Below are 16,849 nucleotides of genomic sequence, written 5' to 3'. Positions count from 1 at the left end.
TTTTTTACTGTGGTCTTCAAAAATATGTTACATTTTTTCTTTTATCCTTGGAAGATAAATGCAAAGAGTTCTTCCAGGTTCTGACAAAATTATTCCCTAAGTTGATGGTTTTGGGGGTATCTTTTCTGTTCACTTCCATCTTCCCAACCTCCATTGAGCATATGTCCCACAATACCTGTTTAACTACTTAACAGAGGGAAGTATTAAAATTCACTCTTGTGTTGGGCTCTCTGGAAGCAGCTTACCAAATAGGCTAAGTTCATTTCTTCATTCATCCATTTATGAATGAACACATGTATTCATTCAGGGACAGTTTTGTTTCAGACAACACTGCAAATATTTAATTAAATTTTGCTTGTCATAGTATATTAGACATACCTAGAGTAAGCTGAGCAGTGGTGTTGTACACCTTTAATTCCAGCACTTGGGAGGCAGAGACGGGTGGATCTCTCTGAAATTAAGGCCAGCCTGGGCTACATAGCTAGTTCAAGGACAGCCAGGACTACACACACACAGACACAGTCTCAAAAAAACAAAACAAAAAAGAAGAAAAACATACCTAGAATGAAAGAAGACATCGTCAAGACACAGGATGAGCAAGTGTCTGAGTAAGTTCCCCAGTGATACTCGAGACAGAGAAGGAACACAAAGAGGTTCAGCAGTCTGATGGTTACTGTTTTCTATTTATATCCTCAGGGTCTGAAGCAGCAGGAAAAGATGCAGATTCGCGTCTGGTGGATGGAATTCTTGGGGAGTCAGTTACTTTCCCCTTAAATATTCAAGAACCACAGAAAGTTAAGAACATTGCCTGGACCTCTAAATCATCCGTTGCTTTTGTCAAAGCAAGACTCCAAGGAACACCACCTGAAGTTATTGTGACCCAGGCGGTTTTTGAAGGACGAATAGATGTCATAGAACAGAACTATGACCTAATCATTAAAGGCCTGAGAATGGAAGATGCAGGAACTTACAAAGCAGACATAAATATAGAGAATATTCCCACCACCACAAAACACTACCATCTTCATATTTACCGTAAGTTATGGAAGGACAAAGGGTGAATTTTCCTTTTGCTTTGGAGTTTCTGACCTAAAGCACACCAGATTTCTGAAAATGATTCCCTAACTCTTTTCATACTCACAATTGTATAAGCATGTCAGCACTTCCAAAGGTCTAACTTTAGTGCTAGACAGCACAGACTTCAGCTATACTGTTTTTCCAGCAGAACTTGTCCTTGGATCTTCATTTCCCTTTCTTATAAAATGCCAACAATCGTATTATTTAATTTGCAAGAGTTATTATGACAATCTAGTAAGACGCCATCTGCCAAGTGGTCTTTTAAAAGCTTCTTGTTTCAAAATAATTGCAGAATGCATGGGAAAGTGCAAAGACCCACAAAAGGAGGTGCTGTGTGTCCTTCACTTCCCCTGCTCTGTTCCTCCAGACCCAACTCTCAGTCTCATCTCCTGTGCTATGGGACCTCTGAGGTGACCTCTCTCCACTGTCTCCCCGATTCCAAGGAGATGCAATAAGCAGATGCTGGTTGAACTCTCCTCCTGGACATGTGAATACTTACAGAACTGCAGCTGGGTGTGCAAGTGCAGAACAGGAAACTGATGTTAGTGTGGTCTGCAGAGCTTACTTAGGAGGCTCCAGCTGTACCAGCACTTAGTCAGGAATAGAATCCCTTGTGGTCCTATAGAATTTAATCATATGTGTAGATATCACAATCGAGGCAGTTAATTCAGTGTAGCATCCCAAGATTGTCTCAGCTCAGGAGAGTGGAGAACCGTCAGCCCTGACTCTGGTTTTCTCTACCGAGCAGCTTGTGCAGATAGCATCTCTGTTCCTACTGAGAAAGTGAAATGAGACTGTGGTTTTCACCACGATGTCTACACCAATACCCACCACACAGACACACTCACACGCACGTGCGCACGCACGTGCTTGCGCACACACACACAAAGTCTCTCTGAAAATAGATAAATATGGTCTTTTTCATGGGCTCCAGCTATGTTGGAATAGTCAAGGCCCGCTGTGGTAGGGTTGCCTGGCTGCAGTGGAGTCAGATTGCCCTGCCTGTTATTGACTGTGTTTTCATGCTGGTGTCTAGGTATCTGGGATAGGGATGATTATAAGTCTAGGTGCTGATCTAGGGATTTGTCTTTGTTGGATGGGTGTTTTGCTCCTTAGCTTCTGTTTCCTTTCTGAATTTTCAGAGAGTGTGATGGATATGTGTTGTCTAGTAGAAAATTTTCTTTGGACCTGATAGTTGTGGCTACTGAAGGTTTCAGGTAAAATGTGTTTCTGGGTATTGGGAACTGACACTTAGGACCTGGGATGGGATAGGGATCTGAAGGGGTTCACAGGAAAGAGGAAGGGAGATTGTTCAACCAGCACCTGCTTATTTTATCTCCTTGGAATCGGGGGAGACAGTGGAGAGGGGTCACACCAGAGGGTCTGCTATAACCCTGGGGATATGACGGGGGAGGGCTGTATCTAGGGAAACAGAAGGAGAGGGGAAGATCTATAGACAGCCTACGTGCTTCCCTGGCAGAAGTGGTCTGTGGATTAGCAGGGATGCCTGCTGGAGTTTGGAGCTAGGATAAAGCAACAGGTGGGGAGAGGGAGGATGGGAGGAAAGGACTGTGGGCTCCACAGAGATGCAGGTGGGTGGGAGGTTAGAAGGAAGGCTGCAGCAGGTGTTCTGCTGCAGAGCCGGCTATGAGACTGGGGCATTGGGTTTGGAGGAGAGGGGGTACTGGTGAAGGTCTTCAGTTGGCTTACCTGTCTCCCTGGCCTGCTCAACTGGTGTGTTTGCAGGGAATGCCTGCTGGTGTTTTCTGGGACTCCTGTAGGAGAATGGGATAGTGGGATGAATTGGGGAAAGGAAGGCTGGAGGAGAAGATAGCAGTCCTCAAAAAAAAAAAATTAATAAATCCCTTAAAAAAAATCCATGAAAACACAAACAGTGGGAAAAAAAAACAAATAAAACTCTTCAAGACCTGAAAATAGAAATAGGATCAATAAAGAAAACCCAAACTAGGGAATTCTGGAAATGAAAAATTTAGGAATTTGAACAAGAAATACAGAGGCAAATTTCACCAACAAAATATGAGAAATGGAAGGGAAAAATACCAGGTACTGAAAATATAATAGAAAAAAATGAATACACCAGTAAAAGAAAATTTTAAATTGAAAACGTTCCTGACAGAGAAAGGGTAAGAAAAGCTGCTTTTGCTGTGGTATTGATGACTGTGGACTCACAGTTGAGAAAGAGGGACACAGAAGGCTTCTGTGACAAGCCCTACCCCCCTCCACACTCCAAAAAATGTAACAGCCTAGACAGGGAACCATTGAAGAGAGCGCTAAAAATTGTGATAAGTCTGCTGAAGTGTAGCTCTCCACAACTGGCGGCTTCTGGTGGGGATGGAGAAGGACTCAATTTTCTTCAAGTGGCTAGCTACTGGAAGTTTGACTGTGGGCAGCACAAGTTGGACTTTGCTTCTCCTCCTCCTCCTCTTCATTCTCCTCTTCCCTCTCCTTCTCTTTTTTTTTGGGGGGGGGGGGGGACACAAGGAGAGGCGAACCTGAGAGGACTGGAAAGTGTGATTGGGGTGCATGATGTGAAATTTCCAAACAATCAATGAAAATATTATGTTGGAAAAAGTACAGGGAATTTGGGATATTAAGAATGGTAGGAATACAGGAAGGAAAAGACTCTCAGCTCAAAGACCCAGAAAATATTTTCAACAAAATCATAGAAGACAATTTTCCTGACCTAAAGAAGCTTACAGAACACCAAATATATTGGGCCAGAAAAAAAAGTCTCTTCAGCACATAATGATAAAAACATGAAATATACAGAACAAAGAAAGAATATTAAAAGCCTTAAGGGTAAAAGACCAAAGTAGCACATAAAGGCAGACCTGTTAAAATCATACTGAGCTTCTCAGTTGAGACACTAAAAGCCAGAAGGTCCTAGACAGATGTGGTGTAGACTCTAAAAGACCATTGATGCCATCCCAGACTACTATAACCAGCAAAGGTTTTAATCACCATAATGGATAAAATAAGATAGTCCATGATAAAGCTAAATTTAAGCAATACCTATCTACAGATCCAGCCCTATAGAAGATGCTAGAAGGAAAACTTCAACCTAAAGAGGTAAACTACACCCATAAAAACACAAAGAATAAATAATCTTAGAGCAGCAAAATCAAAAGGGAACCACACATGCACACGCACATACATACACACACACACACACACACACACACACACACACACACCACTACTACCAACAGCAACAATAAACTGACAGGAACCAACAATCATTGACATTTCCCAATATCAATGGTCTCGATTACCCAATAAAAAGACATAGACTAACAGAATGGATGTGAAAACAGGATCCATCCTTCTGTTGCACCCCAAAAACACAACTCAACATCAAAGTAGACATTATCTCAGAGTAAAGGGATGGAAAAAGGTATTCGAAGCAGATGGACCTAAGAAACAAGCTGGTGTAGCCATTTTGGTATCTGAAAAAAATAGACTTCAAACTAAAACTAATCAAAAGAGAGGGAAGGACACCACATACTCATCAAAGGAAAAAATCCAGCAAGAGGACATTGCAATTGTTAACATCTATGCCTAAACGTAAGGGTACCCATGTTTGTAAAGAAACACTACTACAGCTTAAATCACATATTGACCCTCACACATTGATAATGGGAGACCTCAATACCCAACCCTCACTAATAGACGGGTCATCCAGACAAAAACTAATCAGAGATATGCTGGAGCTAACTGATGCTATAAACCAAAGGGATCTAACAGATATTTACAGAACATTTCACCCAAACACAAAAGAATATACCTTCTTCTCTGCACCTCATGGAACATTCTCCAAAATTGACCACATACTCAGACACAAAGAAAGTCCCAATAGATACAAGAAAATTAAAATAACCCCATGCAGCCTATCAGGCCAGCACAGATTACAGCTGGTTATCAACAGCAACAGAAAGCTTACAAACTCGTGGAAGCTAAACAACTCTCTATTGAATGGGAAATGGGTCAAGACAGAAATTAAAGATACTCTAGAATTTAAAGAAAATGAATACACACTAAAACAAGATTTTTATATCTAGTTTTATGAGTATAACATCTTTTATTGTGAGACAATATTCAGTAACATGAAGATGGGAATCTCCCTGATAGAAATTGAGTCTTCACAGTTAGAACTATTCTAGAACTACTGAATGCTCTATGACATCCTGTGCGCATGAGCTGGAGAACATTGTGATAAGTTTTTACTAACATCACTATTTCAGCACAAATATTTTGGGAAAGTTAATGAAAAAAATGAAACGTTAAATGATATTTTGGCAAGTTTTGATCAGGAAAGATTTCAATTTTTTCCTGTTAATAATGAAGCTACATCATTCAGTAGTAAGAATGTTTGTATGGCAAGCCAGCGAGCTGAGTTTCCCAAGAAACATCTAACAGTATGCAGTCTCATTAGCAATCCATGTGTCAAGCCACATGTCTCAAATTTGGGTTCTGAAAATTTCTAAGTTACCACAAGTGTTTTCCCAGGCAAGATGAAACCCTTTCAAATGAAAGTAGTTAGGACCTTGCATAACAAAATATGGTGCTTTGTTATAATTCTCGTTGTTGTTGTTGTTGTCATTATTATAATTACTATTACGTTTTTTGGTGTTTGTTATTGAAATTACAGGAATACTGTATCATAAATGTGCAGGATGACTATTCCAGTTATCACAAGGTCCAAAAGAGAAAGTATTATTTTCCTGTTAATGACATGTAGTCCCTTTGTTCTAATAGATACAAGGTACCTAGAGGTAGTATATAGAGTAAATATTGTTCCATTAGTCCACTTCCTGCAGCTTCCATTATCTGAGGAAATGTTCATAACAATTTTGTTTACAAGTCTTTGTTCTAGCCACTAACAGCAGGCATCCATACTACTGGGCTGATTTTGATTACATCTACAAAAGAAATGTTACATGATACTCAGGCCTCACTTTCCCTTCCATCATACATTTTCAAGGAATGTCAATAAACTCACTTTGGTATGGCAAAAAAAATTTAAAAAAGAATACACAGCATACCCAAACTTGGGACACAATGAAAGCAGGTATAAGAGGCAAGTTCATAACACTAAGTGCCTACATTAAAAAAAAAAAAAAAACTGGAACGATCTCATACTAGCAACTTAGTAGCACACCTAAAAGTTCTAGAACTAAAAGTAATCACACATAAGAGGAGTATTTGGCAAGAAACGATCAAACTCAGGGCTGAAATCAACAAAATAAAAACAAAGAGAACAATACGAAGAGTCAATGAATCAAACGGTTCTTTGGAAAAAAAAAAAAAAGCCAACAAGACAGACAAGCACTTACCCAAAATAACTAAAAGGCAGATTGAGAATATCCAAATTAACAAAATCACAAATGAAAATGGGGAGCACAACAGATATCTACGAAACCCAGAAAATCCTAAGTATATACTTTTAGAACCTGTGTTTTACTAAATTGAAAGATATAAATTAAATGGATAGTTTTTGTGGTGGATACCACTTACCAAAATTAAACCAAGATCAGGTAAGAAATTTAAACAGATAAGCAAAGTTAGATCCCCAAAGAAATAGTAGTCACACCTAATCCAACAAGGCCACACCTCCTAATCCTTCTAATCATTTCAGTTTCATTCCCTGGTGACTAAACATTTAAACATATAAGTCAGTGGGAGCCATTTTCATGCAAACCACCACACCTTTAATGCTCATAATTTTTAGAATCAGTCTTTTTTGTTTTGTTTTGTTTTTGAATGGTTTTAGTAAGCATCCCACACTGGCGTCAAATTTATACATAACCTCCCACGTCACACTTCCAAATGCAAGGATTATAGGCATTTATCCACATGCCTAAATATAAGTAACTTCTTCGCTGAGGCAAAAAACAATGTTTTACAGATATTATATCAATATAATATTTTATTTTATATTAACAATGTAATGGCTACAAACATGATATGCTTTTAAGTTTCATCTATTTTAGTAACCTTTTATTCATTGCTTTCTCAAGCACATCAATGACAAAAGAATAAATCAAACCCAAAGTTACAACATTTCCAAATTTTTGTGGTTTAAGAACTTCTCCCTCTACTCCTCCCAGTTCCTCTCTACCACCCCTCCCTTCCTTTCTTAGAATGTATCATATGAGAAAAGAAACTATTTTCAAATAAAAGGAAAAGTGAAAAATTAGGTATGTAAATATATATATATATATATATATATATATATATATATACAAATAATGAAAAATAGGCCATGAACTTAAAAAAGGAGGGGTATATGTTAAGGTTTGGAGGGAGGAAAGGGAAGGAAGGAATGGTGTAATTATATCATAATCTCAAACAGCAAAGAAAAAAGTTCTTGTTAAATGCTTAATGGGAGTGACATAAAAAAAATAACTATAGGAAAAACATTTTTTTTCTTTTTTTTCTTTTTTATTGAGAAAAGAAGAAAAAAAACATAAACAAAAAAACAAGTTTCCACCTCCTCCCAGCCCCCCCATTTCCCTCCCCCTCCTCCCACCCTTCTCTCCCTCCTCCCACCCTTCTCCCCCCTCCCCCCACTCCTCTCCCCCTCCCTCTCCAGTTCACAGAGCAGTCCGGGTTCCCTGCCCTGTGGAAAGTCCTAGGTCCTCCCCCCTCCGTCCATATCTAGGAAGGTGAACATCCAAACTGGCTAGGCTCCCACAAAGCCAGCACATTAAGTAGGATCAAAACCCCGTGCCATTGTCCTTGGTGTCTCATCAGCCCTCATTGTTCGCCATGTTCAGAGAGTCCGGTTTTATCCCATGCTTTTTCAGTCACAGTCCAGCTGGCCTTGGTGAGCTCCCAGTAGATCAGCTCCACTGTCTCAGTGGGTGGATGCACGCCTCGTGGTCCCGACTTCTTTGCTCATGTTCTCCCTCCTTCTGCTCCTCATTGGGACCTTGGGAGCTCAGTCCAGTGCTCCTGTGTGGGTCTCTGTCTCTATCTCTATCCATCACCAGATGAAGATTCTATGATGATATGCAAGATATTCGTCAGTATTGCTCTAGGATAGGGTCATTTCAGGTTCCCAATCCTCAGCTGCCCAAGGAACTAACTGGGAACCTCATCTTGGGCACTTGGGAGCCCCTCTAGAGTCAAGTCTCTTGCCCACCCTAAAGTGGCTCCCTTAACTAAGAATTGTGGTTCCGTGCTCCCCTATCCACCTTTCCTTTATCCCAATTCTCCTGTTTCCCCAGGTCCCCCCTCCTTCCCTTCTCACTTTTCTCTCCCCATCTCCCCTTACCCCCATCCCACCCCACCCCCAAGATCCCATTTTCTCCCCGGCAATTTGGTCTACTTCCCTTAGCCAAGAGGATAACTATATGTTTAGGAAAAACATTTTTAAAAAACCTTCTGTGGCTGATTTTGAGATCTACAGGGTTGAAAGGATATGCTTGCTGGTATGTCCTTACAGAGCATGGATGCAATGTGTGTAACTCACCGCCAGCACACAGACTACAATAAAATACCAAAAATAATTTTAAAACAATTTTAGTATAATTTCTTTGTTGTCATAACTCAATTTTAATGCTGTGATTAACATCTCTCATACAAATTCCTGAAAAGTAAACAATTGGTTCTCAGAAGGTTATAGATGTTGGTTTCAGCTCACTATATGCTAGTATATTTTCTCCTCACAGGTCGGCTTGGAAAACCAATAATTACACAGAGTTTAATAACATTTGTGAACAATTCTTGTAATGTCACACTGACCTGCTCTGTGGAGAAAGAAGAAGAGAATGTCACCTACAGTTGGAGTCCCTTTGGAGAGAGAAGCAACGTCCTTCAAATCTTCCAGTCCCCTGTGAATCAAAAACTGAATTACACCTGTACTGTCGAGAACCCTGTCAGCAACAGCTCCAACTCTGTCACTGCCCAGGAACTCTGCACAGGTAACCAGCTCCATCTGTCTCTTCTGCAAAGTCTCAGAAATCACTCTGAAGAGCGTCAAGGCTTAACCTTTGACTAATCATCACATGCCTCTGCCTCCTCCATGCTGACACTAGCCCGGGTGTATCTTCACCCAAGTAGCCTACTGGGAGAAAGACCAAAGCCCTCTAGGGAGTGCTAAGCATTCCCGGGTGTTTTAAAGAGCCCCTGGTTGACTCTCTGATTCAGACCGTAAATTGAAGAGCTTTGGCAGTCTCTGAAGGACATCCCATTTTGACAATGGCCATGAAAGTAGACAAACCTGCACAGAATCTTAGCCCTGTCTCCTGATAGCCAAGACTCACAACAATTTCTCTTTCCAGACACTTCAAGCTTCCACCTCCGCCATGCTGTGTTGCCAAGTGGACTGGCTGTTGCTCTCCCTCTGCTTGTTCTCATTCCATTTTCAGTGTTTCTATTCTATTTTTACAAGAGAAGGCACGATGGGACTGACCTGGAAGGTAAAATGTGAGAATGGGCTTTCTTTCTCCCCAGGAGTGAGGTGGTTTATTTAGCCAGGATGGAGTGAAGCGTATCATTTTGGGAACCATAGTGGTAAAGCCAAAGGAGCATTTGCTAGTCTTGTTTCTACTAGAGCTGCTTCAGAGCTGATGGGGATGACAAGGGTCTCTGGTTGGGGTTTCTGATCCGCCATAGGGTTGTAGAACCACAAGGCTAAAAGGACGTAAGTAGTACTTTAGAGAAGGAGGTGGCAAGAAGTTAGAGGACAAAACTCATTGGCTGAGAAGCCATCATACTGGAGTCAGGCGCCAACACTGATAGTAAGGGTTGATACTCCTGAGACAATGCCTTGTGGAGGTTAAAGGCTTCTAATCTGAAGGATATCAATTGTGCCAGAAGGCTAAGTAAACAAGGGCCCGAAAGAATGAGAGTTCTTTTGTGAACTGACCCACAAGGGGTAATAACTGGGAAATTCAGCTGCACATGCTCTTCAAAAGGAATCCATCCCTCAGAGGCCGGTTCGCTTTATCTAGTTGATCTGTACATATACATATGTATATATCTATATGTATGTGTGTATATGTTATAGATAGATGCATAGATATATAGATACAGATCCTCCTGGTTATTAAAGACCTGGAGGACTGTGTCTCATAAAGTGAAGAAAGGAGCCTGGGATCCCTCGTCTAGTTTTTGAAGGTTTTATCTAATATCCAGAGAAGCTTGGTGCACATATGCATCCAAATGGTGCAAAGGTATCCATTAGCCACATTGTGAAGGGAAGAATGTTCTCTGAAGAGAGGATGACTTTTCATTCTTCCCTGGATTCCCTATATGAAGCTCTTAAGATTGTGTGAGGGGGAAAGACTTGGGTAAGGAAAGATGGCGGTTGGAGAGAACTCCACATGAAGAGAGGAAGGAGTGAGGGGAGGAAGCAGAGTTGCTAGACAGAGTGGCTAGTGAGCAGGGAAGGAAAGGTGATCAAAGATGTCGCCTGTGGTTGATTGCTGGAGCGTGGTCCAGGAATGGAGTCATGTGAGGAGAACTCTCAGTGCTTGGGAGAAAACTTCAAGGAAACAAGAGCCTTGTGACCCCAGTTTATTCGGTTGTTGGAATGTATTCCTGTGCTCCTCCCCGGAGTGGGGATAGGAGAGAGTTCACTTCAGGTCATTCATCACAACTGGTTGTTGTTATTTGTTTATTTGCCTCTGTGGAAAACATGTTCTTGCCACATGCGGCTTGCCCTTGGGACTGTACACTTTACTCGGGTGACTTTTCTTAACCCTCAGAGTACAAACTGTCTGGTGCTCTGAATAAAGCTGGCTATTGCTTGAGACTTCAATCTACCTCATTTTTAGGCTCCATGCTCCCAAGTCCCACACCTTTAGAGGGGTGTACGGTTGGCTTTAAAGGAGACGGACTATTGTGAGACAATCTAGGAAGACACATCCAACATCCCTCTTGCAGCTTGAGGACTATGATGAGGCCATGAAGCTTAAATATAGGAGATCTATGTCCTTATCTAAATTATGACAAAAGAGATTGAATTTTAATACCCAGTTTTACAGCAGTGTTCCATGAGGTGACAAGCATTCTTGACCTGAGAGTGGATATTAAGGGTCGAGTTTTATTGCAAAGTAAAACTAGGGGAGGTATTTTCTTTTGATAATCTGTGATTCAAATTTGAACCACTTCTTCAGAATACATCCCAGGGCTAAGTCAAAGGGAATAATGGGCATGAGACCCATCGTGTGGGTCCTACTAGAGGTGACGTTTTTACTCAGAATGGACCATTTGAGGGAGCAACAGAACCCTAGTGTCAAGGACAATACCTGGCTGTGCTGTACTATCTCCATGGAGATGTGCTTGTAAGCTAAGGTGTCGCTTGAGAACAGAGACTCTCAGACTGGAGAGATAATGGCTCGGTCAGTCGTTGAAAGGCTAGGCTTACAACCAAAAATATAAGAGACCAGAGACTCTCCTGGTGCATGGAGACTAAATTTGGTTTCACTCAACAGTCAAATCTCTCCAGCTGGTGAAGTCAAAGCAACCCCGAAGGTAAAATTTTACAGTGTCACACTTGCTGGTCAGAAGGAAAAGGAGAGGACTCACCATCCAGGAGAAACCTAGATGACTTATGGACCTTTGGGATTAGGAAGTATTGCCAGGAGCCAGAAATTGTCGGCAAAAGCACCATCAACCACTTGCTCTGCTCCCACCTGCTCTGGCGAGCAACAGCAATGCTTGAATGGGGGAAAGGAGTGAGAGAGGAGAGGATAGACTAAGCCCTCACAATACGTGCACATTGCCCTGGACAAGCGCTGCTGCCATCTGCACTACACCTTAAGAACAAAGTGGCCCTTCATTCTTACAAACTATAAAGGGGGGGGGGCACTGTTCTTTTTTTCCTTTCCTCAAGTCCTACCAAAGTAGACCCTTGATGTACTAGTTACTTTTCTCATTACTGTGACAAAATACATGGAATTCCATCTTGACTATTATTTGACCAGTTATTTTAGCTCTCTAAGATTCCATTTCCTCAGCTGTAAGATAGCCATAATAATGGGATTTACTGCATATACTTATTAAGGAGATTACACACATGTAATAGTCAGCCCGGCCCCTGGTACTAGGTAAATATTAGTTCCTGCGGGTATAATTGGCAGGCCTGAGAATGGTATAGAGGAGACATTCTAAGGGAAAGGTTTTATGACATGCATCATAACTCAATCAGATTTACAAAAGGGAATGTCATCATCCCTCAGGCTTGATCTCCACGTTTACTCAAAGAAACATCTTTCTTCTCACAGCCGAGAGAGTAAGGAGAGACAGAGATAGAGAGACAGAGACAGAGAAATGGGGACAGACTATTTTTTGCACCCACGAATAAAATTGAGAGCGCTTTGTCCGGCTCCCTTACTGAGTCTGGGGCAGAAACCAGACTAGCTCTGAACTACTGAGCCCTGGGGTAATCTCAGATCTGACCCATCATTTGTACCTATTTTGGTGTCCTGTAATAAGAAGGCACAAAATCCTGGCTATCTCTTTTCAACTTGACCCTAAAACACTGTGTTGATACTAAACAAAAAGATTAATGCCTCATCTAGCTCAGAAATTCTTAAAAATTAAGGCTCTTTGTACCCTTCCTTTGTTTCTCTGGGGCCTCCTATGGAGCCTGGCACAAACAAAAAGCTTAATAGATGCTTAACTATCTCATGAATGCTTGTGGTTATAGTCAGCTATGCACCAGGATAATCAAGCACCAAGTATAATTAGAATCAGTCAGGTTAAACAACTGAGACCCTGACGTGGAAAGTCCACTAGCCATGCATGGTCATCAATGCCAGAGCTACCTTTGAATTACATACAGGGCTGGAAAGAGTCTCTTTAGGCTAAACTGGACTTCAGGAATAAAAAAGAATTCCCACTGGGATTTTGGTGCAATTTGAATGAGATATGTTCTATCACACATGTAATCCTTGGGATGAAAAGACCATCTGGTCCAAGCACCCTTCTCTGTAGGGTGGGGGCCATTTAACCTCTGGGTTTTATTTCTTTGCCACAGAAAGATAAAATAAAACTAAACAGTCTCTAAAACCCTGTCTGCCTTTCACAGACTATGTTTATTTGTGGCAGGTAATGTCTCAAAGGAAACAGCATACTCTGAAGTTTCAAGAAATGCTCATCCCATGGAGTCCAGAATCTATGATGAAATCCCTGAGGCCAAGGTGAGCTGATGCTACTCATGAATGCATCCTACCACTACCTGCAGAATAGGAGTCTTGGGCAACAATTGCCCGCTGTTTGCCATTGCATAGAAAGAAGCTACAGCCAAGAATCTGGAGGAACCAGCCAAGAGACACTATGCTAAGGCAATGATGCCACGGATCTCCCCATGAAAGCAAGCATAATTCATTCTCTCCTCATGGCAGCTTCCATGGTATAAAACCCTGAGCTTCACATGGAGTAGTCATGGCTTAGATGTGATCTGTGTCTAAGAAGCTCTCTCTGATGGGATTAAACAACGAAGGAGTCCTTATCGTGAGACAAAGGATGCTATTGGGTTCCGACAGGGCAAAGTCATTGCTAAGGTTGTTCCAAGGATGTATAACTAAAGATGAACACCCTGGAACTGCACTAGCTGGTCTATCTGAAGCTTGATTTCTCAGACTCTTTATTCCCTCTGACCCACACCTTTTGCCTTTTGACTGCCTGCCTGTGCTTTGCCTCCACAAAGATCACCTTCAGTGCCTCCACAAGCCTGTTCCCTTGGAGTCTGCCAAGGACCAAAGAGAGACACTAGGGCTTCTCTGGTTAGTCTGTCCCTCTGCTTGATCTGCCAGGGATAAGAATAGAGATTCACATAACTCACAGAAAGCTAAACTCCCAACTGAGCAAGACTCAGTCTAAACCACACAGAATCCTCCTCTTGGCTCTTGGAGGGTTTTTTGCTACAAAGCTGTACCCATCTGCCACCCATCATCCTTATCTCTACCTTAACCTGATCCAAAGTTGGATGGAACAAGAGCTGATGCCAGAAAAGGAGGCTACCCAGTAAAGTGGGACCAGAAATGGGTGATGGAGAGAGTAGAATTGGGAAGGGGGACTCTTAAGGACTGTCTTCTGCATTCTCACTGAGAGGGAAAACACCTCTTTTCCAGGTGCTGCCCCGCAAGGACGAGCCAATGAGCACCACTTACTCCTCAGTGCAGCCTTCTGAGAAGGTAAATCCTGTAAAGGAGGCTACCCAGTAAAGTGGGACCAGAAATGGGAGATGGAGAGAGTAGAATTGGGAAGGGGGACTCTTAAGGACTGTCTTCTGCAATCTCACTGAGAGGGAAAACACCTCTTTTCCAGGTGCTGCCCCGCAAGGAAGAGCCAATGAGCACCATTTATTCCTCAGTGCAGCCTTCTGAGAAGGTAAATCCTGTATGGCTTTTTAACTCTCTTTTCCCACTTGTTCTGCCTACCCTGGTGAATCCCATCCACTAATACTTGACTGCAAGCTCAAGTCTTCTCGAGCCAATGGGAAAAAGTTGCTCCTAGCATCCTAAGTACTAGGTCACACGAGACATTAGCAGTGATGAGATGCCGGCAGTTCCTTGTCTTTATGTGGAGGTGAAAATGGAATGAACTAAGGCTGAACTGGGAACAAATAATGCAGCCTGGGTGTTGCTTGAAGCCTAACAATCAAAACCAATGGCAAATACCCCTATTCCCTTCTACTTGTCTTTTCTGGGTTAAGAAGTTCCCTGAAGTTCCCAAATGGGGTGACTGGAGCTATAGTGACATTTCATTTGTATTTTAGTAAATAAAGCTTGCTTGAAGATCAGAGAGTAAAACAGCCACCCTGTTTTACAGTCATACAGACCAGGCAATGGTGGCACACACCTTTAATCCCAGTAGCCACACTAGTTAGCCATAGAAGCTGGGTGGAAGTGGTACACACCCTTAACCCCAGCATGAGAGAGGAATAAAAGGCGGGAGGAGACAGCTCTCAGGCCCAGTCTCATTCTGAGGATTCGTGAAGGCAGGATCACCATTTCTGTCTGAGATAGAGAAAAGAACCAGTGACTGGCTGCTTTTTTTTCTGATCTTCAGGTTGAACCCCAATATCTGTCTCTGGGTTTTTATTATTCGAGCTACGTAGAGCAAAGGGAAAGGGCTCACCAAAGGAAATAGCCTGGCCATCCCCATTTCCCTAAGTACTGGCAAAATCTAAGACATCACCCTGTGCCGTTTTCTTAACTACCTCTTGGGACTGGACTGAGCCAGCCACGTCTTTCAGCTAACATGTTTTCATATTTCCCTCTCTTGCACAGGTGTGGAAACACAACACGAAGGATGACAGACTTCCCAAGGCTTTGGGTAATGAAATTATCGTCTAGGTGAGCAGATAGCATTCTCCCACCAGGAACTGAAGTTACAAGCAGCAATAGGACAGGTGTCCTGGAGACCAAGACTTTCTCTGGCTGTCCCATACCATGGCATTCCAACTCACCACCTCCACACACCCAGCCAGAGCAGGAAACCTTCTGTTATTGGACATTACTTGTACCCAAACGGACTTATGGACACTTGTCCTTACTTATCAAATCCTTTCTATGCAAGAAGCAAGACAGAGTCCCTAACATGGTACCTCCCAAACTTCTCCCCATCACAGAAGATAGAAGAGTTATTTTATGGCACACTGGATGAAATCATCAAGGTCGCTCACATTTAAACAAGACTGAAGATAGCTGGGATTGTCAGCTCTAGCTGCAGCATCACTGCCCGACAGCTGTGGGAAGATACCAGTTAATATTTTGGACACTTGGATGTTCTCTGCAGACTCAACATGCATAAGGAAACCTGATGCACGGCCTCCATAGTTGCTACAGTACCTTAAGCAACTTAGGAGAGGCATGCTTGGAGTATAAGTAACCCCTCACTTGAACACATGGCATGGCAAGCCAAGTATAGGCTACCCCTACTCATTCCTCAATTCAGGAGCCATCATGCAGGACACAGCTGCTGAATTGTGGCCCTCAGCCAGGCTGATACATTCTCTAGAGTACAGACTAGACTGATGGAGATCTTCAGAAGCCTCATAAGATTTCCTGTCTGGCCAGGCTTTCCTTCCCTGTTTATTACTTCAGACAGCCTCAGCAAGGAGACACCATGCCCAAGAGCCTCACTCTCCAAAAAGAATTGGCCAGCTACATTTCTGACACCCTGAAGGAAGTGGGTGCAACCAAACTATCAAACCAAGAGATCTTGAGGACTGCAGAGTCATCACATAAGAGGGAACCTGGGAGATGACATTGCAGATGGTGAAACTGGCTTCACCCCGGATGCTGTTTCAGCCAGCTCAGACAGGCACAGGGTTCAAGCTAAGGAAGAGTTCCTTCACCGAAGCACCCACACACACACACAAGCTCAAAACCAGCTGCCAGTCATGAGGAAGAATTTCCATCTGGACAGGGCAGCATGAGATCATTTGAGGCCATGGCTATCTTTTGTGTCAACAATCCTTACCAGCTGAATCTCAAATGCCCATGAATACCAGGCTCCACAGTAGGAATGAGCTGTATTTGGGTACAATAAAATTGTGTGTCCCACAAAGGTCCTGGGCACATTTGAAAGTGTGAGAGGTACTACTAACTTGTCTTCTGAAAAGGTTAAACTGATTTTTGTTTTCAGTAAGTGTGCTGGTGTCCTTATACCCTCGCTCTGCCTATCTGACAGGTGAAATTTTTCTCCCATATGCCCCAAAACTTACTGTTGATTGTATTCATTCTGTTTTGAAAATTTGTTGATATCTGTCAGGTCCCAAAGAAACCTGGAA

General features: G+C 42.4%; 1 protein-coding gene across 1 annotated transcript; it reads left to right on the top strand.

Annotated features, from left to right (window-relative positions):
• The first annotated feature begins 564 nt into the window (after window positions 1-564).
• Cd84 (CD84 molecule) lies at window positions 565-15,525 on the top strand. The gene is given in 8 exon segments (XM_041643567.1): window positions 565-600; window positions 602-620; window positions 697-1,035; window positions 8,772-9,023; window positions 9,384-9,521; window positions 13,159-13,250; window positions 14,380-14,442; window positions 15,345-15,525. Coding segments are annotated over 8 exon segments (1,005 nt in total). The 3' UTR covers window positions 15,411-15,525.
• Window positions 15,526-16,849: the final 1,324 nt, after the last annotated feature.

The sequence above is a fragment of the Microtus oregoni genome, unplaced genomic scaffold (assembly GCF_018167655.1).
Source record: "Microtus oregoni isolate MIOR12 unplaced genomic scaffold, Mior012 000086F_ref0000336, whole genome shotgun sequence".
NCBI lineage: Eukaryota > Metazoa > Chordata > Mammalia > Rodentia > Cricetidae > Microtus > Microtus oregoni.
This window is presented reverse-complemented; position numbering and strand designations above follow the sequence as displayed.